This window comes from Ylistrum balloti, unplaced genomic scaffold (assembly GCF_031769215.1).
Source record: "Ylistrum balloti isolate Yb309-2 unplaced genomic scaffold, AGI_CSIRO_Ybal_v1 Utg370010, whole genome shotgun sequence".
NCBI classification, from domain to species: Eukaryota; Metazoa; Mollusca; class Bivalvia; order Pectinida; family Pectinidae; genus Ylistrum; species Ylistrum balloti.
In genome coordinates this window covers 1,889,849-1,915,882 of record NW_026782083.1, presented here as the reverse complement: position 1 = coordinate 1,915,882, position 26,034 = coordinate 1,889,849, and the positions used below count along the sequence as shown (strand labels likewise).

General features: G+C 34.8%; 1 protein-coding gene and 1 long non-coding RNA gene across 2 annotated transcripts; one reads left to right on the top strand and one right to left on the bottom strand.

Annotated features, from left to right (window-relative positions):
- The first annotated feature begins 8,994 nt into the window (after positions 1-8,994).
- On the top strand, positions 8,995-21,743 carry LOC132548386 (uncharacterized). The gene is made up of 2 exons (XR_009554153.1): positions 8,995-9,082; positions 21,507-21,743. It is a non-coding gene; the product is annotated as an uncharacterized LOC132548386 (long non-coding RNA).
- On the bottom strand, positions 14,377-24,268 carry LOC132548385 (putative GTP-binding protein 6). Its single transcript, XM_060212250.1, has 12 exons — positions 24,029-24,268; positions 23,167-23,669; positions 22,905-23,006; positions 22,259-22,362; positions 21,483-21,664; positions 21,080-21,169; positions 20,373-20,478; positions 18,190-18,310; positions 17,630-17,838; positions 16,439-16,584; positions 16,041-16,190; positions 14,377-14,651 (listed from the first exon to the last, which is right to left on the bottom strand). The coding sequence occupies exons 2-12, from the start codon at positions 23,624-23,626 to the stop codon at positions 14,504-14,506; spliced, it is 1,818 nt and encodes a 605-aa protein (XP_060068233.1). The 5' UTR covers positions 23,627-23,669; positions 24,029-24,268; the 3' UTR covers positions 14,377-14,503.
- Between the last annotated feature and the right edge of the window lie 1,766 nt (positions 24,269-26,034).

The following is a 26,034-nucleotide window of genomic DNA, read 5'->3' as shown; positions in this document are numbered from 1 at the left end:
TCAAGTGTTCCATCAATAGTGTTTCTGACTCAAATCAAGTGTTACATCAATAGTGTTTCTGACTCAAATCAAGTGTTCCATCAATAGTGTTTCTGACTCAAATCAAGTGTTACATCAATAGTGTTTCTGACTCAAATCAAGTGTTCCATCAATAGTGTTTCTGACTCAAATCAAGTGTTACATCAATAGTGTTTCTGACTCGAGTCAAGTGTTCAATCAATAGTGTTTCTGACTCACTTCTAGTGTCCTATCAATAGTGTTTCTGACTCACTTCTAGTGTCCCATCAATAGTGTTTCTGACTCGAATCAAGTGTTCCATCAATAGTGTTTCTGACTCGAATCAAGTGTTCCATCAATAGTGTTTCTGACTTGAATCAAATGTCCCATCAATAGTGTTTCTGACTTGAATCAAATGTCCAATCAATAGTGTTTCTGACTCAAATATAATGTCCAATCAATAGTGTTTCTGACTCGAATCAAGTGCCCCATCAATAGTGTTTCTGACTTGAATTAAGTGTTTCATCAATAGTGTTTCTGACTCACTTCAAGTGTCCCATCAATAGTGTTTCTGACTCGAATCAAATGTTCCATCAGTAGTGTTGCTGAATTGAATCAAATGTCCCATCAATAATGTTTCTGACTCGAATCAAGTGTCCCATCAATAGTGTTTCTGACTCAAATCAAGTGTAACATCAATAGTGTTGCTGACTTGAATCAAATGTCCCATCAATAGTGTTTCTGACTCAAATCAAGTTTTCCATCAATAGTGTTTCTGACTCAAATCAATGTCCCATCATAGTGTTTCCGACTTGTATGAACTGTCCCATTAATAGTGTTTCTGACTCCTATCAAGTGTTCCATCACGGGTGTTTCTGACTCAAATCAAGTGTCCCATCAATAGTGTTTCTGACTCGAATCAAGTGTTCCATCAATAGTGTTGCTGACTTGAATCAAATGTCCCATCAATAGTGTTTCTGACTCGAATCAAGTGTTTCATCAATACTGTTTCTGACTCGAATCAAGTGTTCCATCAATAGTGTTTCTGACTCACTTCTAGTGTCCCATCAATAGTGTTTCTGACTCGAATCAAGTGTTCCATCAATAGTGTCCTATCAATAGTGTTTCTGACTCATTTCTAGTGTCCCATCAACAGTGTTTCTGATTCGAATTAAGTTTCTATCAATAGTGTTTCTGACTCAAATCAAGTGTCCCATCAATAGTGTTTCTGACTCGAATCAAGTTTCTATCAATAGTGTTTCTGACTCAAATCAAGTGTTCAATCAATAGTGTTTCTGACTCAAATATAATGTCCAATCAATAGTGTTTCTGACTCGAATCAAGTGTTCCATCAATAGTGTTTCTGACTCGAATCAAGTGTCCCATCAATAGTGTTTCTGACTCACTTCTAGTGTTCCATCAATAGTGTTTCTGACTCGAATCAAGTGTCCCATCAATAGTGTTTCTGACTCACTTCTAGTGTCCTATCAATAGTGTTTCTGACTCACTTCTAGTGTCCCATCAATAGTGTTTCTGACTCGAGTCAAGTGTTCAATCAATAGTGTTTCTGACTCACTTCTAGTGTCCTATCAATAGTGTTTCTGACTCACTTCTAGTGTCCCATCAATAGTGTTTCTGATTCGAATCAAGTGTCCCATCAATAGTGTTTCTGACTCGAATCAAGTGTCTAAATAGTGTTTCTGACTCAATGTCCCATCAATAGTGTTTCTGACTCGAATCAAGTGTCCCATCAATAGTGTTTCTGACTCGAATCAAGTGTTCCATCAATAGTGTTTCTGACTCGAATCAAGTGTCCCATCAATAGTGTTTCTGACTCGAATCAAGTGTTCCATCAATACTGTTTCTGACTCTAATCAAGTTTCTATCAATAGTGTTTCTGACTCGAATTAAGTGTTCCATCAATAGTATTTCCGACTTGAATGAACTGTCCCATCAATAGTGTTTTTTACTTGAATCAAGTGTTCCATCAATAGTGTTTCTGACTCGAATCAAGTGTTCCATCAATACTGTTTCTGACTCAAATCAAGTGTCCCATCAATAGTGTTTCTGACTCAATCAAGTGTTCCATCAATAGTGTTTCTGACTCAATCAAGTGTTCCATCAATAGTGTTTCTGACTCAATCAAGTGTTCCATCAATAGTGTTTCTGACTCAGTTTTCCATCAATAGTGTTTCTGACTTGAATCAAGTGTTCCATCAATAGTGTTACTGACTTGAATGAACTGTCCCATTAATAGTGTTTTTGACTTGAATCAAGTGTTCCACCAATTGTGTTTCTGACTCACATCAAGTGTTCCATCAAGAATGTTTCTGACTCACATCAAGTGTTCCATCAAGAATGTTTCTGACTCACATCAAGTGTTACATCAACAGTGTTTTTGACTCAAATCAAGTGTCCATCAATAGTGTTGCTGACTTGAATCAAATGTCCCATCAATAGTGTTTCTGACTCGAATCAAGTGTTCCATCAATAGTGTTGCTGACTCAAATCAAGTGTTCCATCAATAATGTTGCTGACTCGAATTAAGTTTCCATCAATAGTGTTTCTGACTCGAATCAAATGTTCCATCAATAGTGTTGCTGACTTGAATCAAATGTCCCATCAATAGTGTTTCTGACTCGAATCAAGTGTCCCATCAATAGTGTTTCTGACTCGAATCAAGTGTTTCATCAATACTGTTTCTGACTCGAATCAAGTTTCCATCAATAGTGTTTCTGACTCGAATCAAATGTTCCATCAGTAGTGTTGCTGAATTGAATCAAATGTCCCATCAATAGTGTTTCTGACTCGAATCAAGTGTTCCATCAATAGTGTTTCTGACTCGAATCAAGTGTTCCATCAATAGTGTTTCTGACTCGAATCAAGTGTTCCATCAATAGTGTTTCTGACTCAAATCAAGTGTTCCATCAATACTATTTCAAGTGTTCCATCAATAGTGTTTCTGACTTGAATTAAGTGTTCCATCAATAGTGTTTCTGACTCGAATGACTCGAATTAAGTTTCCATCAATAGTGTTGCTGACTCGAATCAAGTGTTCCATCAATCGAATTAAGTTTCCATCAATAGTGTTGCTGACTCGAATCAAGTGTTCCATCAATAGTGTTTCTGACTCGAATCAAGTGTTCCATCAATACTGTTTCTGACTCTAATCAAGTTTCTATCAATAGTGTTTCTGACTCGAATCAAGTGTTCCATCAATAGTGTTTCTGACTCACTGAAGTGTCCTATCAATAGTGTTTCTGAAATCAGTGTCCCATCAATAGTGTTTCTAACTCGAATCATGTGTTCCATCAATAGTGTTTCTGACTCGAATGACTCGAATCAAGTGTCCATCAATAGTGTTGCTGACTCATCGAATAGTGTTTCTGACTTGAGTCAAGTGTTCAATCAATAGTGTTTCTGACTCACTTCTAGTGTCCTATCAGAGTGTTTCCGATTTGTATGAACTGTCCCATTAATAGTGTTTCTGACTTGAATCAAGTGTTCCATCAATAGTGTTTCTGACTTGAATCAAATGTCCCATCAATAGTGTTTCTGACTCGAATCAAGTGTTCCATCAATAGTGTTTCTGATTCAAATCAAGTGTTCCATCAATAGTGTTTCTGACTTGAATCAAGTGTTCCATCAATAGTGTTACTGACTCACTTCTAGTGTCCCATCAATAGTGTTTCTGACTCGAATCAAGTGTTCCATCAATAGTGTTTCTGACTCAAATCAAGTGTTCCATCAATAGTGTTTCTGACTTGAATCAAATCATCAAGTGTTTCAAATAGTGTTTCTGACTCAATCAAGTGTCCATCAATAGTGTTTCTGACTCAATCAAGTGTTCCATCAATAGTGTTTCTGACTCAAATCAAGTGTTCCATCAATAGTGTTTCTGACTCGAATCAAGTGTTCCATCAATAGTGTTTCTGATTCGAATCAAGTGTCCCATCAATAGTGTTTCTGACTTGAATCAAATCAAGTGTTTCTGATCAATAGTGTTTCTGACTCACTTCTAGTGTCCTATCATAGTGTTTCTGACTTGAGTCAAGTGTTCAATCAATAGTGTTTCTGACTAGTGTTTCAATAGTGTTTCTGACTCAATCAAGTGTTCCATCAATAGTGTTTCTGACTTGAATCAAGTGTTCCGTCAAAAGTGTTTCTGATTCGAATCAAGTGTCCCATCAATAGTGTTTCTGACTCACTCAAATGTCTGATCAGTAGTGTTTCTGACTCAATAATGTTTCTGACTCGAATCAAGTGTCCCATCAATAGTGTTTCTGACTGGAATCAAGTGTTCCATCATAGTGTTTCCGACTTGTATGAACTGTCCCATTAATAGTGTTTCTGACTTGAATGAACTGTTCCATCAATAATGTTTCTGACTCAAATCAACTGTCCCATTAATAGTGTTTCTGACTCCTATCAAGTGTTCCATCACGGGTGTTTCTGACCCAAATCAAGTGTCCCATCAATAGTGTTTCTGACTCAATCAAGTGTTTCTGACTCGAATCAAGTGTCCCATCAACAGTGTTTTTGACTCAAATCAAGTGTCATATCAACAGTGTTTTTGACTCAAATGAAGTGTCCATCAATAGTGTTTCTGACTTGAATCAAGTGTTCCATCAAAAGTGTTTCTGATTCGAATCAAGTGTCCCATCAATAGTGTTTCTGACTTGAATCAAGTTTCTATCAATAGTGTTTCTGACTCGAATCAAGTGTTCCATCAATAGTGTTTCTGACTCGAATCAAGTGTTCCTGACTCATCATCAATAGTGTTTCTGACTCGAATCAAGTGTTCCATCAATAGTGTTTCTGACTCAATCAAGTGTTCCATCAATAGTGTTTCTGACTCAAATCAAGTTTTCCATCAATAATGTTTCTGACTCGAATCAAGTGTTCCATCAATAGTGTTTCTGACTCGAATCAAGTGTTCCATCGATAGTGTTGCTGACTCAAATCAAGTGTTCCATCAATAGTGTTTCTGACTCGAATCAAGTGTTCCATCAATAGTGTTTCTGACTCGAATCAAGTGTCCCATCAATAGTGTTTCTGACTCGAATTAAGTGTTCCATCAATTGTGTTTCTGACTCGAATCAAGTTTCCATCAATAGTGTTTCTGACTCAAATCAAGTGTTCCATCAATAGTGTTTCTGACTCGAATCAAGTGTTCCATCAATAGTGTTTCTGACTCGAATCAAGTGTTCCATCAATAGTGTTTCTGACTCGAATCAAGTGTCCCATCAATAGTGTTTTTGACTCACTTCTAGTGTCCCATCAATAGTGTTTCTGACTCGAATCAAGTGTTCCATCAATAGTGTTTCTGACTTGAATGAACTGTTCCATCAATAGTGTTTCTGACTCGAATCAAGTGTTCCATCAATAGTGTTTCTGACTCGAATCAAGTGTTCCATCAATAGTGTTTCTGACTCGAATCAAGTGTTCCATTAATAGTGTTTCCGACTTGAATGAACTGTTCCATCAATAGTGTTTCTGACTCGAATCAAGTGTTCCATCAATAGTGTTTCCTACTTGAATCAAGTGTTCCATCAATAGTGTTTCCGACTTGAATTCAAGTGTCCCATCAATAGTGTTTCTGACTTGAATTAAGTGTTCCATCAATAGTGTTTCTGACTCGAATCAAGTGTTCCATCAATAGTGTTTCTGACTTGAATCAAGTGTTCCATCAATAGTGTTTCTGACTCGAATCAAGTGTTCCATCAATAGTGTTTCTGACTCAAATCAAGTGTTCCATCAATAGTGTTTCTGACTCAAATCAAGTGTTCCATCAATAGTGTTTCTGACTCAAATCAAGTGTTCCATCAATAGTGTTTCTGACTCGAATCAAGTGTTCCATCAATAGTGTTTCTGACTTGAATGAACTGTCCCATTAATAGTGTTGCTGACTTGAATCAAATGTCACATCAGTAGTGTTGCTGACTTGAATCAAATGTCCCATCAATAGTGTTTCTGACTCGAATCAAGTGTCCAATCAATAGTGTTTCTGACTCGAATCAAGCATCAATAGTGTTTCTGACTCGAATCAAGTGTTCCATCAATAGTGTTTCTGACTCACTTCTAGTGTCCCATCAATAGTGTTTCTGACTCGAATCAAGTGTTCCATCAACACTGTTTCTGACTCGAATCAAGTGTTCCATCAATAGTGTTTCTGACTTGAATCAAGTGTTCTATCAATAGTGTTTCTGACTCAAATCAAGTTTTCCATCAATAGTGTTTCTGACTTGAATCAAGTGTTCCATCAATAGTGTTACTGACTTGAATGAACTGTCCCATTAATAGTGTTTTTGACTTGAATCAAGTGTTCCACCAATTGTGTTTCTGACTCACATCAAGTGTTCCATCAAGAATGTTTCTGACTCACATCAAGTGTTCCATCAAGAATGTTTCTGACTCACATCAAGTGTTCCATCAACAGTGTTTCTGACTCGAATCAAGTGTTCCATCAATAGTGTTTCCTACTTGAATCAAGTGTTCCATCAATAGTGTTTCCGACTTGAATGAACTGTTCCATCAATAATGTTTCTGACTCAAATCAAGTGTTCCATTAATAGTGTTTCTGACTCAAATCAAGTTTTCCATCAATAGTGTTTCTGACTCAAATCTAGTGTTCCATCAATAGTGTTTCTGACTCAAATCAAGTGTTCCATCAATAGTGTTACTGACTCACTTCTAGTGTCCCATCAATAGTGTTTCTGACTCGAATCAAGTGTCCCATTAACAGTGTTTCTGACTGGAATCAAGTGTTCCATAAATGGTGTTTCTGACTTGAATCAAGTTTCCATCAATAGTGTTGCTGACCTGAATCAAATGTCCCATCAATAGTGTTGCTGACTTGAATCAAATGTCCCATCAATTGTCTCTGACTCAAATCAAGTTTACAATCAGCAATGTTGTTTCTGACTCAAATCAAGAAACTTGATGATATCCATTGTGTCCCTCTCTCAAATTAGTGATTTTGCTATCAGTATTAAAGTGATTTGTGACTTGTTTTTGTGATTCATCACATGTTCATGACTAGACGTGAAAAGTGGTGAATTTAAAAAAACTTTTTTTAAAGGCACTTAATTTGCTTACTCAAATAAATGGTCATGCTTTTTTAAATATGCATTTGTGATAGCTGCTCAAAGAGAGCAAGGTCATGCTTGTGATATGACAGGTGTCACAATTAGAAAAATCTCATAATAATCCAATTCAGTACTGCCAGGCTGCAATCTATTATAAGGAAACATCAATATGACGGCTGTGGTAGCTGACCAAGCCAAGATGGTGAAGGTTACATGTCAAAGGATTCAAATTTTTTCTTTGCATTACAAATGAATATAGCACATACCAGTATCTTATTTTCGGATATTGAGTAATTATATATGTATCTTATTGTTTGTTAGCTGGATGCTTTGCTCAATTAGCAGCTTGGATGATTTGGAGACAAAGTCTCATTTTGGTAGCCAGTTGCTACTTAACCAAACAACAGACCACAGACCTGTTAAGAGCAATATGGGTAATATCTTTGCCAAGAACACAACCACAACAGTACAGACCAGTTCATGTCTGAGCTTCCTGATAAGGAAAAACCACTACAGATATTGAGCATTGAACCACACTTCTCGGATCACAGCCCTGTCTGAGAAAGGAGAACGGTTCAGTTTAATACTGTCGAGTGTAGAGATGTCTCTATACCAAATGCACAGAGAGGCACACAAAGGGAGGGCAAATGGTTGTGATTCAAGTATAAAGACAACCTTGTAACCTGCTTAATAGAGGTTTGAATTAACCAGAGGGTAGGTATCAGCAATGAAGGACAGAAATTATATAATATGCAATGCTGAAAAACAATGAGAAATGCTGACCGCATTCATGTTGTACCACCACCACAAATATCTGCCAACACATGAAAGGGCTTTTGTTACACCAAATATTTGGGTACATACAACAATGATATAATGATACATGATATCCATGACATTTCTCATGGTCATGTGTTATTGTTAGACCACACTAACATTAGGTTTTGTATGGAATAACATCGGTGTAGAAACAGTAAGTATAAGGTTTTGTACGGAATAACATCGGTGTAGAAACAGTAAGTATAAGGTTTTGTATGGAATAACATCGGTGTAGAAACAGTAAGTATAAGGTTTTGTATGGAATAACATCAGTGTAAGAAACAGTATTAGGTGTTGTATGGAATAGCATCAGGTGTTAGAAACAGTAAGTATTAGGTGTTGTATAGAACTACATCAGGTGTTAGAAACAGTAAGTATTAGGTGTTGTATAGAATTACATCAGGTGTTAGAAACAGTAAGTATTAGGTGTTGTATAGAACTACATCAGGTGTTAGAAACAGTAAGTATTAAAAAATCACACAAGATATTAGAACTTTACATTTTGTGATTAAGTATACAATTACATAGTGTGAAACAGTAAGTATTAGGTGTTGTTTGGCACATCAGAATTAGAAACAGAGTGCAAAAAATACACAAGCTTTTAGAGAATTACACTTTGTGGTAGTGTAACAGTGTGTTGTAGTAAATTAACTTTGTGTGGAAGGAAATTAAATGTTCACTTTGCAGTAGTGTAACAGTGTGGTAGTGTAACAGTGTGGTAGTGTAACAGTGTGGTAGTTTAACAGTTTGTTGTAGTAAATGAACTTTGTGTGGAAGGAAATTAAATATTCACTTTGTGGTTGAGAATAACACTTTGTGACATGGAATTTCACTTTGTCATATGAAATTGTTTTTTGGAAAGTGTGTAGTAGGAACTTACTCTGTTTTAACAGGAGATCACAATGCTTTCATATGAAATCACACTCTTATAACAAGAAATCACACTGTTTTAACAGGAGATCACAATGCTTTCATTTCACACTCTTATAACAAGAAATCACACTGTTTCAACAGATCACAATGCTTTCATATGAAATCACACTCTTATAACAAGAAATCACTCTGTTTTAACAGGAAATCACACTGTTTAACTGTTTTAACAGGAAATCACGGTTTTATGGCAGAAAATTACACTGTGAGAGGAAATTACAGTGTATGCAAAAAAGTGTCACTTTGTGGTAAGGAAATTACATTGTGCGGTATATAATCTCTGTGATAAGAGATTATGTTTCATGATAGAAAATTACACAGTGGTAGGAAATTACAGTGTTGTGATAGAAAATCAGACCATGTGCTTGGAAATTACTCTGTGTAGTCGGGAATTACTCTTTGTGGTAGGAAATTACTCTATGTGCTAAGAAATTACACAGAAGTAAGAAATTATAAAGTTGACTGTTTGGTAGAATATTACACTTTGTTGTAGGAAATTACACTGTGTGATCGGAACTTAAACTACACTTTTTAGTGGGGAATTACAGTGTGGCGGCTGGGATATTACACTTGTAGGAGATTACACTTTGTTGTAAGGAATTATACTTAGTATTTGAAAATTACACTTGGTATTAATCTCGTTGGGCAGATGAGAATTTTACAATTGGTACAGATTTACACTAAGAGCATGTTTCCCTCCCTCAGTAAGACCTCTCACAAGCTTACATCTGGACCAACAAGAGTGATTAGTGTATGATGAAATAACTTTTTTTCACAATTGTTGTAAAATGAATAAAGTTTATATAAACACTACAGTATATATCACACACTGTTACATTCAGCTGGCTAGGACTTTTGATCTGATGTTAATGGAGAGACCAGTAGTTAAGACTTAACAAGATGATGAAGAAATGATAGATATGTTATCTTTGACTTTTGTTTCTCGGGCGTAAATAAAATGTTATAAAGTCAAGGGAATACCAGACACATGAAGCAATGTCTGTTATACGCCAAAAACAAGATCCACAAGTTGGTCATTTTTTTTAGTGTTTTCTGTGTTTAGCCAAATCTCTGATGAATACAGACATAAATGTCTTAGGTACAATGTGGCTGTCCTTTCAACATCTGTACAGAATTGTGTAATATATCGGGTAATAATTCCTGGCAGGTATCAGTATGTCGATCTTGTTAACATTAATCAATATTTGTATCATGATTACATGTATACATGAACGTTAACTCAAAGAAAGACTTAGTGCAAACTGGTAACAGGTAACAATTATAGGATCCAGTATCATAGCCCTGGTCAAGGAGGGAAGAAATCAAGGTGTTAGTGGAACGAATATCCATACCAAATAATCTGATGTCATACCGTACTAAATATAGTCTGTGACCTTCCTTAATCATTTGTTTTCAAAATATAGTCTGTGACCTTCATTAATCATTTGTTTTCAAAGTTATAACTGGATCAGTGGTAATTCTATTAATGAATAGAAGTTCTTATATCACAACAGGTCAGTTGTATGTGACCTTTTGGTGACTATCTGGTCACTTTCCAAAAGTGAATCACATTTGTACTGTCAGGTGTACAGCGAACAAGATGGTATTTTTCAGCAGTTGTATGATATCATGTACAGTAAGGTAGAAAGTAGTGTGATGATATGGAGATCAGCTTATACTGAAAACAGGTCAAATTGGTGATCTTTTGTATGTACATTTGGTGGTTACATGAACCATCCAGTTGATTCAGCTCTGCTTTGTCTAACTCTACCATGTCAAACGGTTAAATCATATCACTGAATGGAACAATGCTAAAGTTGTGGATACACTGCAGGTGGGTGGTACTAACAGGGACAAGGGGGCCCATAGAATCTTGTACATCTATGACCATGGTCTAGAAAAAACATAACCAAATCAGCTTTTATGGGATAGTACATTGCTACGAGCTGGTTCCATTATAATTTTCTCACCATCTTGTTTCACCATTTTCCACCGGAGTGTATGTAAGATTAAAAAAGTCCTGATAATTTGTCCAATGAAAGTAACAGTGTAGTCATCAAAGTGTTGCACCCAATTTTCTGGTTGTGAAGCAAAATCTTTTGTTTGTTTGTAGTTATTTGTATTTTCTTGTCATTTTACACATACGAATCAGTGAGGGAAAAGTAGCTGGTTTTTGTTTTTTTTTTTAAATGTTTGATGTTATTTTCCTTTTATCTAAGTGAAGAATTTTTTTTCTCCCTATGACTCAACATGTCTATTGTATAACATACAACAGTTAAGTTAACCTCACATCAGTGTCAAGTACAAACTTTATCAGTTGTGCAGCAGATTTGCAAGCTGAATCTTCAGGCCACAATCATTAGGTGCAATAATTTCACCAGGAAGTTTGTGTAGTGCCACAGGAAACAGCTCTTGTGTTACTGAGAGGTCATAGGGAGTACAGCCACATAAAGACAATTTTAATCGACAGAAGCAAATTCTGTGATATTTTTCTTCTCTTACACATTATGCATTATATACTGCTTCAAGTCCCTTTTCATTGCTAAATACCTTTGGTCCTATATGTTGCTAAATGTACAAGATTTAGTGTTTAAATCTATGAGTTACTACATGTATGAAACTTAGTTTATAAGTTAGATGTATAAAGGGTTGTGTTTAAATATGTATGTTACTAGATGTTTAAAATCCAGTGTTTAAATCTATATTTGGTCAGATGTATAAAATTTAGTGTTAAAATTTATAGGTTACTAGATGTTAAAAAGTTAAAGTTCAAATCTATAGGTCACTAGATGTTAAAAAGTTAAAGTTAAAATCTATAGGTTACCAGATATTTAAAACTTAAAGTTTAAATCTGTGGGTTACCAGATATTTTAAAGTTAAAGTTTAAATCTATAGGTTACTAGATATTTATAAGTTAAAGTTTAAATCTATATGTTGCAAGATATATAGAGTTTTGCATTCAAATCTTTATGCTTATTCTAGATGTATGAAATTATATGTTCAAATCTGTTTGTTGCTAAATCTGCATTCATATGATGCAATCTGGATTTGGATAAGTCAGCATCAAAGTAGACTTCTAAGATTCTTGTTAAAAATATAGCCAATTATATTTCAATATGAGTGATTTACTTTACTATTTAATCTTTATTTATATGAGATAAACATATGAGACTGGATACAAATCATAATTAAAACTGTTGTTAGATTACTCCTTCTTAAAGCTGATGCGTTGAAGAAAAGGCACCATTTTCTATTCTACACTGATCTCACTTCTCAAATCAAAAGGAAATTGATAAAGTATTAACATTTACTGTAATAATAGTATAATGATGATAAGTATTGTGATAACCTGAAATACATCTCTCACTCATTGAATTTGAAATACTGTATAGCTTATTGATTTCCTGAGGATGACCTGTTTGCTATTTCGCAGTACACTAAAGTGATTGGGAAAATTTAATCTGAGAAATAATGAGACGTGTGTATTAAATATCACTTAATGTTCATATTGCAAATTTTTAATTCATTAAAATATGGTTAATTACTTTCAAAAGAAAATCACAAAAATTTTGACCCATGAAAATTAACAGCTACACGGCAAAAAAAATCTTCCTGATCTAAATAAGTCAGGTGAATCAACTGTAACGTAAGTTACAGAATAATTACTGTACAATTGCTGAATTTCACAATCGTTATTACTCGTGCTACTTCACAGAGAATGAATTTCCTCCAACGCTCTATTCAGCACTAAACAGCCCAGCCTGTCTATGTATTGTCAGAGAGGTTTTCATTTCACACTATCTTTTATGACCATGAGTATAGCAAATTTACATCCCTTACAAACTACAGTATGTATATTGTACTTCCTACAGTAAAACTTTTTTTTACTCTCCGATCCAGGGTGACTGAAGGAATATGTTTATATACAATGTATCACTACAAATGTGGATTAATTGTTAAAAACAGGTCACAACGCTTGTGGTTTATTTAAGTGTTTTTAAAGCCAGAAGTGACTATAATAAAGTTAATTTTAAAGGTAATTTTGAAATTTCAGAAGTTTCAGAAGTTTTTTCCCCTCACAAAAATGCACCAAGAGCTTAACTACAATGAGATATGATGTACCAGGTAAATATATATATAACAGCTTGTGTTATTACTATAAACATATGCTAATATAAAAAGATTTTCCTAGCCTTAATATCAGTGATGATAGAAATATACTGAATACAGAGGAGTTATCCCCCTTCCATTTAGTAAGATTCTTCAGAAGGAAGTTCTAAAATGGAGTTTGTCTATGTAACCTCGGGTGAAGGTCCTAGGTGCATGGTTTGACATTCCCTACCCATGACTGTTTGTTTTTCACAAAGCTGAGAAATGGACCAATCTAGTTGTGTCCTTAAGGCATTCCCATATGTTATTTCCAAACAAAGAAATTGAAAAATAGAAATAAAAAACTTTATTACAATGAATGGTTCAATAAACTTTGGTCTTTAAAGTATGAAAAATTAACATGACATTAAGTTGTAGTGTTAGTAGACTAATAGCAAATAAATCCTTTTTCCTCTTCACAGTATAACATATTATATGTATGATTTAAAACCAAGTAAATTCCGGAGTAAGGAATATCCAGTAACTATATCAATTTGGCATTGTTCACATCAAAGAGTTATCTCACAAAAGCCAAAAAACAGCTTTAATGGAAAGTCTGGGTTTAATTTTTAGCCCACCATCTAATGCATTCAACATCACACTTTGTCCAAGACACATCATCCTTCAGTCCATCATTCCCAAATCTATTTTGTTGATATCCCTTGGTTCTCAGTTGTACACGATCCATTTTGTGATTGATCAAGGAAAATATATCCAACAGGCAGCCATCTTGGATATTGATTGTTGTATTTTATGATCACTTTGTTTATTTAAGAACTTGATGGGTCGTTCTCAAATATCATATAGGTTTCTCCTGGTTGTGCTCTGTCCATTTTTGTGATTGAAAAACAATATGGCAACAGGCAGCCATTTTGGATTTTGAGCTGTACAGTTTTTTTCACTAAGCACTTGATGAATCATTCTAAAAATTATATGTCCTGGATTATTTAAGGACAGATCAGAAAAAACAATATGGCTGACTGGTGACCATCTTTAATTTTGACAGTGGTTTGTTATTTCTGGAGAGGTATTGGATCAATACATATTTGATATGTAGGTTTCCCTTTAATGTTCCTACTTGTCCTATGTCCATTACGGAAGTCATCAAATAACCAAAATGACTGACAAGCAGACAACTTTGGTTTTGACAGAATGAATATTTTATCGTGTTAAAATAAGTGTCTACATTGTATATACTTACAATGTCCAACAGGAAAAATTGATTCCTTGATTACTTACAATGTACATAACATCAGTTATGGTGACTGATGCCTATTTCATGAATTATTACTTCCACAAAATAAAGGCCAACACTGTAACCAACTGAGATATCATGACACTGGATTTCCACTGGAGGATACATACAACAAAGACTATGTTACAATGATTTATATTTAGTTTCATTCATAAATAATTAACACACATGAAAGACAATGGGTTTTCAAATAACCTCAGTATGAACGTTGTACTGAGTCTGTTAAATTTAGTGTAGATGACATTTCCTCACACAAATCTGTCTTTTATGTTTTGACCTTTCTGGTAACTGGTTTTCCAAACTTTGCCTTAAATTTAGCATAAAGTCCATGTGAGATGACAATGTCCACTAGTAAATGGTTTGGCTTGACCGCTGCATCCACTGCCTGAACAGTTGCATGGTTATATAACCAGCTGGAATACACAATATTAGGACGTCAGCAATAAATTTGAAAGGTATACTGCATTTAAACGGTAATTCATGCATCATAATTCAGTAGATTACTCATAAGGTGGGTAACTCCTTTGCCAAGGCACAAATGACCAATGTGTTATGATGAAGTATTAATGTCAGGCAGGTGTTATTATGGTATCAGTGACATACAGACAGGTGTTATTATGGTATCAGTGACATACAGACAGGTGTTATTATGGTATCAGTGACATACAAACAGGTGTTATTATGGTATCAGTGACATACCTGAGATGTTATATAGGTATCAGTGACATACAGACAGGTGTTATATAGGTATCAGTGACATACAGACAGGTGTTATTATGGTATCAGTGACATAGCTGAGATGTTATATAGGTATCAGTGACATACAGACAGGTGTTATTATGGTATCAGGAACATACCTGAGATGTTATATAGGTATCAGTGACATACAGACAGGTGTTATTATGGTATCAGTGACATACCTGAGATGTTATATAGGTATCAGTGACATACAGACAGGTGTTATTATGGTATCAGTGACATAGCTGAGATGTTATATAGGTATCAGTGACATACAGACAGGTGTTATTATGGTATCAGTGACATAGCTGAGATGTTATATAGGTATCAGTGACATACAGACAGGTGTTATTATGGTATCAGGAACATACCTGAGATGTTATATAGGTATCAGTGACATACAGACAGGTGTTATTATGGTATCAGGAACATACCTGAGATGTTATATAGGTATCAGTGACATACAGACAGGTGTTATTATGGTATCAGTGACATAGCTGAGATGTTATATAGGTATCAGTGACATACAGACAGGTGTTATTATGGTATCAGTGACATAGCTGAGATGTTATATAGGTATCAGTGACATACAGACAGGTGTTATTATGGTATCAGGAACATACCTGAGATGTTATATAGGTATCAGTGACATACAGACAGGTGTTATTATGGTATCAGGAACATACCTGAGATGTTATATAGGTATCAGTGACATACAGACAGGTGTTATTATGGTATCAGTGACATAGCTGAGATGTTATATAGGTATCAGTGACATACAGACAGGTGTTATTATGGTATCAGTGACATAGCTGAGATGTTATATAGGTATCAGTGACATACAGACAGGTGTTATTATGGTATCAGTGACATACCTGAGATGTTATATAGGTATCAGTGACATACAGACAGGTGTTATTATGGTATCAGTGACATACCTGAGATGTTATATAGGTATCAGTGACATACAGACAGGTGTTATTATGATATCAGTGACATACCTGAGATGTTATATAGGTATCAGTGACATACAGACAGGTGTTATTATGATATCAGTGACATACCTGAGATGTGCTCCACTAGCAGGAATGCTGATTTTCTTCTCCAGGAGAGCTTTGTTGACAAGCAGTTCTTTCTGTATGGCCATCTGTAGTTCATGTAGACCATGACCCCTCACTGACGATATGTTGATACAATCAGGGTCACACTTTTCTCTAGAAAATCATATGAAATTTGATTTTTGATTTCTGAAAGACTGGCCATCTTGAGATTAACATTGAAACTTTTCTGTGGCAAAATGATATTTCTGCAATCATGTTTAAAATATAAAACTGATATAATTGTTAAAATAAACCAAAACTTGAAGTTTTTTGTCTTTTTTAAACATAACTCCAAAGTACAAAAAAGAAAGAACCCAGTAATATCAAACTTTTACATCAATGTCTGTGTAGTAGGTAAATACCCTTTGACAAGGTCCACTTTATTTCCAACATTGATGACTTTTCTGTACTGACTGTCAGTCAAAATTTTTTGGAGTGTTTTCTGCACATTATCTTTCTGAGCTAGCCTGTCTGGGTGGCTGACATCCTGGAGGTGGATTATCACATCCTGTAAAATATACAAAATCAGAATACTGCAAAATCAGAATTTTTTGTGTGGTTTTCATTTTCATTGATTACATGGTTACTTTTTTATCTATAAATTCATATGTAATATATATATTTATAAGATATATTTAATAAGTAGATTTAAATAGGTATATTCATCCAGGAAATCAGGTTTCTACCAAATTGGCATTTAAAAAAAAATCATGAAATAAGACACTACAAAAATCAATGATTTTACAGCATGTTATGCATGTTGTGCCTTAGCTAAATACATCAGATGTTTATTACAGTCCACAAATACACAAATAGTTATAACATGATTCACATAATTTTACATATTGTATACAAATACACAAAGTGTTTATGTGAAACATATGGTTTTGATTTATATAAATGTATTGTATGCAAATAAATCAGAACTAAAAATTAAGAAATTAAAGACACTAAAGTTTATATACACAATAATCACAAATGTTATATCAAGTACACAAAAAAACATAAATTTAAATATCAAATACCAATTTAATGTGCAGATAGACAAATAGAGACAATGCATGCAAACCTACATTTTGTTATAGTAGTACTATTGGGAAACAAAAACCACCATTAAATGAGGAATTATATCACAGAGTACTGCTGTTCTGGTCAAAAGGTTTGGTTTCGTTGGTCATTTTTGACTGTAATGTGTCATTCTTGGACATTGAGGCTAAATCTCAGTAGTTAATGTTAATAAATGTATATATATTTGTATATATTATATTATGTACATGTGTGTTGATAAAACTGATGGGGCTGATAGGTTGACATTCTTCGTTGTTTTAGCTGAAAGCCGAAATTGACTCCTACTTGTTATCATACACACATCACAGAACAGGCTATACATTGTGTAATAAGAAATATGAAATGTCGCCTGCCCTTAGTGGGACTTAGACCATTGATCTCTTACCCTCTTGAAAGATGCCTAACCACTTGGATAAAATAACATTCTGAAGTTTTACACAGGTATAGGTGATTTTACACTACATGACAGGACGTCATTGACCTACCGCAACCAAGGCATCTTCTAGTGTGGCAGCAAAGGCATCAATAAGTGTGGTAGGGATGTCTGCAATGAAGCCCACGGTGTCCATGTAGAGGATAGACAGATTGTTAGGTAGAGCACCACCATGGGCCGTAACATCTAATGTGGCAAACAGCTGGTTTAAAGGCTCCATTTTACGGTCACCTGTCAAAGCCTTGATCAACGTTGTCTTACCTGTAATGAGTAACACACCTTCACAATCATACACAACCATCAGGTAACACATCTCTCTACTGAGTATAATTCATTTTTTAACATTTTTTATCTGTCACAACCAAGAGATAAAATCCTATAAATTAGTTAACTCTTTAATGAAACGTTGCTATCATCATCGGTAAGAAATGGTGTTAATGTGATTCAAATTAACACAAATTATCCTCATATTGATACTTGTAAAGAAATTTGGTTTCATGGACATACACAAGACGATATCAAATCCTTGCAATCTAATATTACTATGTACTATGACCATATTAGTCAAGGAGGTTAACAACAACTGACAACTAGGTGTCATTACCAACTCACCACAGTTTGTATAGCCCACTACAGCGACTGTCGGTTGTTGTCTTTTCTGTCGCCCTTTCCGCAGGAATTCTCGTTGTTTCTTCACCTTAGCCAACAGGCCTTTTATTCGTTGTTCTCTCATCTAAGCAAATGAAATTAATTCCATCTCAACTTTAGTAGCACACATACTTCATTTTGCTTGTTCTCCAACATTTTTATAACCACAAAGAGATGTGAGATCAAGCGATACTTAAAACATCTGATTAAATGCCCTATAAGTGAGCTCTGTGTTCTAAATGAACTTTAATTTCAATAGCAAATATTTCATTAAGAAGTTTTCACTTAACATGATAACACGAACCTGAAACTTAAATTTAATATGATACCTTAAGATATACCTGAAATATCACAATATCCTTGATTCAGTATTATGTGAAGTATTAGACTTAATGTGATAGTAACACACACTGATACATCATGTTACATGTAATAAACAGTATGCAGTTCAAAACCAAAACACTGTAGTCTTTATTTTCCAAAGTTAAAATTCTAGAAGTTTTTTAAATCTAAAAAAGAAAAGAAATCTTCTTACTTTCCAGTAAACTTGCTACCAAATTGGCATTATGAAGCCAAAACGATACAGCACCCCTAGCCATGGTACCATATTAATGAATTATAACAATATAGCAATATATCATTTGAAATCATAGAAACTCAATATTAGTTTGAGCTAAACTTGGATGACAAGCAAGTTTGCAGTAGATATGTACACATAAACAAGCTTACAATTAGTGTTGGATGCAACACATGTCCCCTGTCGTAAATTACTGTATTTATCAGCAAATAAGCCTACGGCTGCTAATAAGCCAACCAATGTTCTGTTGTAAAGCAAATGGGAGCAAATGCTACTTAACTGTTTGCAATAAGCTAACCCTATCAAGTTTCAACCAAATCCATCAAACCGTTCTCAAATTATTGTCTGAAAACTAAAATGTGACAACAATTTCTATTTTTATGTGACCTTTGGCCCCATGAAAATCTATATTGCCTTATAAACTATCTTGTATGAAGTTTGTCCAAATCCATTGATCCATTCTCAGGTTATTGTTCAGAAAAATGTGACAACAATTTCTATTTTTTAACAGTGACCTTTGTAGTTGACCTTTTGACCCCAAACAAAATCCCACAATATATTGCCTTATAAACTATCAAATCCATCAAATCCATTGATCCATTCTCAAATTATTGTCTGAAAACTAAAATGTGACAACAATTTCTATTTTTAGTAACAGTGACCTTTGTAGTTGACCTTTTGACCCCAAACAAAATCCCACAATATATTGCCTTATAAACTATCATTGTATGAAGTTTGATCCAAATCCATTGATCCATTCTCAGGTTATTGTTCGGAAACTAAAATGTGACAACAATTTCTATTTTTAGTAACAGTGACCTTTGTAGTTGACCTTTTGACCCCAAACAAAATCCCACAATATATTGCCTTATAAACTATCATTGTATGAAGTTTGATCCAAATCCATCAATCTGTTCTCAAGTTATCGTCTTGAAACCAACATCCGGACGGACGGACGGACGGTCGGCTCGATGGAGACAAACACTAGAGTCCCCTCCGGTTTCACCGGCAGGGGACTAATAACCTTTCTAATTGTTTACCATCCATGGCTACCATCAGTAAGAATAAAAAGGATTCCTAACATCAGTTATTTATTCTATCCTTAAAAAGTCACTCCCTATAGTTGCCAGCATTGTTGGCAGCAGTTATCTCCCCTGAGGTAGGTACTTACCCCCAGTAGGTGCCAGCGTTGTTGGCAGTGTGTATCTCCCACGAGGTAGGTACTTACCCACAGTAGGTGCCAACATTGTGAGTGGTGTGTATCTCCCCCGCGGTAGGTACTTACCCCCAGTAGGTGCCAGCATTGTGGGCAGTGTGTATCTCACACGAGGTAGGTACTTACCCCCAGTAGGTGCCAGCATTGTGGTCAGTGTGTATCTCACACGAGGTAGGTACTTACCCCCAGTAGGTGCCAGCATTGTGGGCAGTGTGTATCTCACACGAGGTAGGTACTTACCCCCAGTAGGTGCCAGCATTGTGGTCAGTGTGTATCTCACACGAGGTAGTTACTTACCCCCAGTAGGTGCCAGCATTGTTGGTAGTGTGTATCTCCCCTGAGGTAGGTACTTACCCCCAGTAGGTGCCAGCGTTGTTGGTAGTGTGTATCTCCCCCAAGGTAGTGACTGCCTCCAAATGTTTTGTCAGGTTTTCCTTCATGAACATCAGGTATGCAATGTCTGCAAATATACAGGTGAATCTCATAGCACCTGACTGACTATTGTCAATGTTACATTATCAGATATCCAGTTTCTTTATGTGTACACTGATCTATAAGTGGAAAAGTTCTGGCATTGTATATTTGCATTAAAGTAAAATACATTATGTTTATGACTGTTCTAAGCATGCCATTTTAGTAAGGAAGCATAGTATGAGGTTTGGGTTAGATTGGCCAAAGCAAACTCTAGTTTTCACACAGAAACTGATTTCCTATTTATAGTAGCAGTGACTTTAACCTTTGACCTTTGAAGCTGAAAAGCTATCCCATGCACTTTCATTAAGGAAGCACTGTATAAAGTTTGAGCTTGATTGGCTCAAGGAAACTCAAGTTATCACACGGAAACAAAAGACAGAGAGATGGATAGATAGACAGATGGATGGACAGACTAATATACGGTACCTGCACTTTTGTGCGGGGCCCTAATTATCTAGCCTTACTTGAGCAAGTAACAAGGGAACCTGAAACATATATCTTACTTTATTTAGCCTTATCTGAGTATTTTTGATCTCAGCAAGTTACAGTGGAACCTGAAAGATACATCTCACTTTATTTAGCCTTACCTAAGCATTGGAATCTCAGCAAGAGCAACTTGCAGTTTGGCTTCCTTGGTTTTCGCATGTTCCTTAAAAATCTGTAGGACAACTGTATACCTGGTCCAACATATCACATAAGCTTTCAGAATCTGACGTAAATCATCAACAATGTACAATATAACAAATCTTAACTGACTCATGAAGCAAATGCTTTTTCTAATATCAATCTTATACAAATTTGTAGCCTGACATCTGTCAGTGATGGATGTGTTACCTGTAATAATGGATGTGTTACCTGTAATAATGGATGTGTTACCTAAAATGATGGATGTGTTACCTAAAATGATGGATGTGTTACCTAAAATGATACATGTGTAACGTGACAATGATCAATGTGTTGTCAATGATAGTTGATAGATGAATGTGTTACCTGTCAATAATTGGTATGTTCCAGAGATCCTGGAGGGCTGATATCTGTGCAGGAGCCAGTTTATTGGTACTGAGAAATACCATACTAATTTGCTTGTTATGGGTGATTTCCTCTGTCAGCTGTGCCAGGCGTCCTGAATTGAACACATGAGGAAGATGTCGGTTATGTACAGGGACCACCATCTAAATGAAAAAAAAATTAAGAATACCTATGTAAGCAAAGGTTGACAGCAATACAATCATTAAACTATTTTAACATTTATATAGTGTTCTTGTTTTAGTGTTACAATGTAGAGCAGAACACCAGCTGTTGATATCAGCACAAGTCAGATATACACACTTCAAGCAAGTAATGTTCAACTTAGCCAAAACAAACTGAAAATGAACTTTTCATATCTGAAAATCACAGGTACCTAGTTATTATGACTGACTTAGTACAGAGAGATGATATATCAGATAAGGATAGCTTGACTAAGAACATACTTCCCAATAAACTGGACTTTACAGATCTACAGGTACGGACCATAAAAACTGGGTTTCCTCATATGGAGCCATGCAATCATCACAAAAAAAATCAAAATACCTCAAAAAATACATTTAATCTCAAAACTATTCTATGCACTCCAACTGAATTTAACAAATTTATATACAAGGGGTATGGGATATTTAGGATTAAAATGTACACGTACATTTAAATTAATTACAATTTAAATGATTATTCTAATCATATCATAGTTAATCAATACATAGACATATACATATAAAGCACAATCTTACTTTCTTCACCACAGTCCACTTTGGCAGTGTTTCCACTAAGGCACATGCTTCAGCTAGCTGGAGGTCTGGGGTGGTTAGGGAAGACTGACCTTTGCCTTTAATATCTGAAACGTGTGATGGAAAACGTTACCAGTTATAATCTTTAGTTATTTATTTGCGTAGTTGAAGTAGAGACAATCTTTGATTGTCAAATAATCTCATTTAATGTAGAAATATATATTGTCCTTATCCAGTATAAATGCATTGTACTCCTAACATCCTATGCTTGGATTTATGAAAGCTGCAGAACTACCATTAGTACTAGTCAGTTCCTAAATGGTCCTGTGTCTTTGAACGCTACGACCACTAAAGAACTTCTATGGTATGTTCATATATATATCGGTGTATTACCAAGGCCCTGTGTCTAATATTAGCAACACTAGAACTCTTTATCTTGGTGTATTACCAAACCCAGTGTCTAACCTTGTGTATCAGCAAGGCCCTTTGTTTAACACTAAAAAAATTAGAACCATGTACTTGAGAGTATTTCAAAGGTCCTGTGTCTAACATTAGCAACACCAGAACTCCTTACCTGAGTGTATTACCAAGTCCCTGTGTCTAACACTAGGAACACTTTTGAAATATCATAACAACAATCCCTACATACCTGGTTGTAAAACTAGGACCCTTTGTCCCATACCAGGAATGTTGTAGTACTCCTGTACCAGTCGCTGGTAATCTTCGTCCTTCTCAAATACTTCCATCTCATCTGACAATAAAAACAACTGACAATATACCCGGTATTGATTATTTGTACACATGTACATATGATGTAAACTGGATTATGTTAGGTTGTTTACATTATAGAAATAATTTCATTTGGTATTTAAGGATAATTTTAAGAACAAAGAGAATTAACAAACAATTACCTGCACTGTCCTTTAAGTAATCAAGTTCATCCTCCATATCACCACCTCCTTCTTTGTATATCGGATGAATGTTTTTCAGATGATGAAAACTGCCATGAATTTTTCTGGTTCCAGAAAATGTTAAATTATTTCTTAAATATCCACATCCTAATATTGTTACAAACTGACCTTGTTTACAAACTTTCTTACTATGTTGATGACAGATTGTATAGCATCTATCTAAGTGACACAAAGGTAATTTGTTATTGCCAAATAAATGTAAATTTGTACCCAGAGTCTGACTGATACATAAAAATTGTTTTCGATTTTCATCACATCTCCATTGCTGAAGACAACAGAAATTTCTGTTTACGACTCTGTATGGTATATTCCAACTTTTCCTTAAATGTTTGTGTGAAATTGAATGTGTCTCTTTGATTTTCTGGAGAATCATCAATGCGCTGTTCCGAGATAAGATCATGGTGAGCTTCTAGGTCCCTGATCATCAACAGATTTTTTCAGATCTACAATACAAAACAAAAATGTTTGATTTGCTGAATTATTATCCCAGATTCCTTTAATCTTTTCTGTCAGTAAGTTTTTGTATAAAGGCACTGCTTTATCAGTTTATGTAAATATCTATGACATTATGAAATAGAAATGTGCCGTTGCTGGGCCATTGTTTTCCATTTCTATGCACGGTACACAGGTTTATCGTTACTCAGCGTTAGTTAATGGTTACCTATCTACAGGACATCACCTGATTACGTTATACCAAATAATATCTACTGTAAATTTCAAAAAAATGTTACGGTAAATCACTTCGTGGTCAACATGAAGGGAAAATTGACATAATATAGTAAATTATCGAGTTGTAACATACCTAGAATAATTTCTTCTGTCCTTTACATAGGCTTTCACCAGATGTACATGTCAAACTTGTCAACAGGGTCAAACTGTGTATCTGGCTTTGATGCGACCTCGTTGTATTCGAATCTCAGAACTTTTCCAGTAAATAATCCATTATCAGTGATGAAAGACTTCGCTAAATAAAGATAGGTTAATCTATTCGCACGGCTAGTAGTCTAGGCATTCATGATAATAGAATGATTTGTCTAGTTTTTTTTTTCAAAACACGATTAAGTCACTTTCATCACATTTTCGCATGTTCACAAACTTTTTAGAGTGATGTCCCTTTACGGATACCGCTCTCGATTAGAGTGATGTCCCTTCATTCTGAGTAAAACTGATTGGTTCGAAACTCAGCAGAGACAGTTTTTGTTATTTTTTTTCTTCTTGTACTTGTTTTTAGTTAATGTCATCTCAAAATTCAACTGTAGACAGTCAATTGTGTTAACACAAAACAAAAGTTTTCCTATATGTCTTGTTTATAATCAAATACAGAAGTAAAGTGAACAGGAGTGATTTCACTGACATCAGCATGTACACTCCTTATATAAAGTAGCCCTTTTATAGGAAGCACTAAACAGACAACACATTTGTTGTATATCTAAAATTCTGTGGTTGTGCTTGTCTGCAGTATGAATGGCTGTGCCTTCAAAGAAACAGTTAATTTCCTGTGTGAAGAATGTACACTGAGGGAGATAGTTTCAGGAAAAGATTTCTTCTTTTAGGAGATCAGAATGTTAGTCACAGCACAGCGGAGCTAATTTTCTTCTAATGCAACAGTCTTACTAAAATCAACAAGCAATTCAGTCTACAAGATAATTCATGAAATATAAGCAAATATACACTAGATAATTTTGCATTGAGAAGATACAATACACAGGTCACAGTGACAAATTTCTTGTATGTAACAAACAGTCTGAAATGATTTTTTTCCCTTCTTTTTCTCTTTCTTTATCTTCTGAATTAAAACATAAAACATTAGTAAAGTTTGGAATGCCAATGTCAAGACTGAAACCAGATTGGAAACAAAAACATCTGAAATATTTCATCTACATGGGTATTACTGGAAACAAAAAAAATAACTAAAGTAACCATTCCTCACAAAATGTTTTATTTGCACAGAGCAAAACACATATACACATATCACATATATCACAATGTATGAGAAATAAAATAGTTCCAAATAACATATACCACTAACACACTGATCCCAATGGTTTTTGTTTGTTTAAAACAAAAATTACCAGTGGATCATTTCAGCTTTTTATTACATAAAATCTTTTTATCTTCAATATATTTCAGCATTAAACCTTTTGAAAGTTATAAACTTCTATTGTTTTAAGACTAAAATATCCAAGACAATTTCCCACATGACTTTATAGAAGTCTTCATTTGTGACAAAAGAGTTGATATAAGGGAGAATCACATTTTAAAGTACATTCAATAACTGTAAATATTTACTTATATCTAAATATGTGTAGCCTATAACCATAGAATCTGAATTCCATACTTGTCACAAACAGGTCCGAATACAGGATTTCATATTAGTATATTAAAATCTATAAGAATGTAGGGTTTGTTTTAATAAAGAGTGACCTTAATTATTTGTTTCTAATAAAGAAGGACTCTCGTTCTCTGAGAGATATCATGACAGAATATTTCAGGTTAAAAACATCAGCTGGGCTTCATGAGTTTCTTACATATCAAAATGCCCAAGTGAAATACCATCTTTCAGAAATATGGTCCTTATGCCAATCTCTGTCAAACTTTTGAGGCTTTCTTTCACAAAACCTCAACAGAATTATAAATATAAAGATTCACTTTCTGTTTTGTTGATGTTATTGGTCCTTAAACATAAATGTGTTCGTAAAAATGTCTCAAGTTACCAATAGTTGTTTAATTGTAAAAAGATTTGGACGTGTCGTAGATCAAGAATTAGTCTCTATGGGTGTATATACTTGACTGATAAGTAACCATTAC

Coding starts and splice junctions, on each gene's coding strand:
- LOC132548385 (XM_060212250.1), bottom strand. CDS start 23,626: ATGATCTTATCTCGGAACAGCGCATTGATGATTCTCCAGAAAATCAAA. Junction 23,007..23,166: donor TTACTTAAAGGACAGTGCAG/GTAATTGTTTGT, acceptor TTTTATTGTCAG/ATGAGATGGAAGTATTTGAG. Junction 16,191..16,438: donor AAAGTGGACCTTGTCAAAGG/GTATTTACCTAC, acceptor ATGATTTTCTAG/AGAAAAGTGTGACCCTGATT.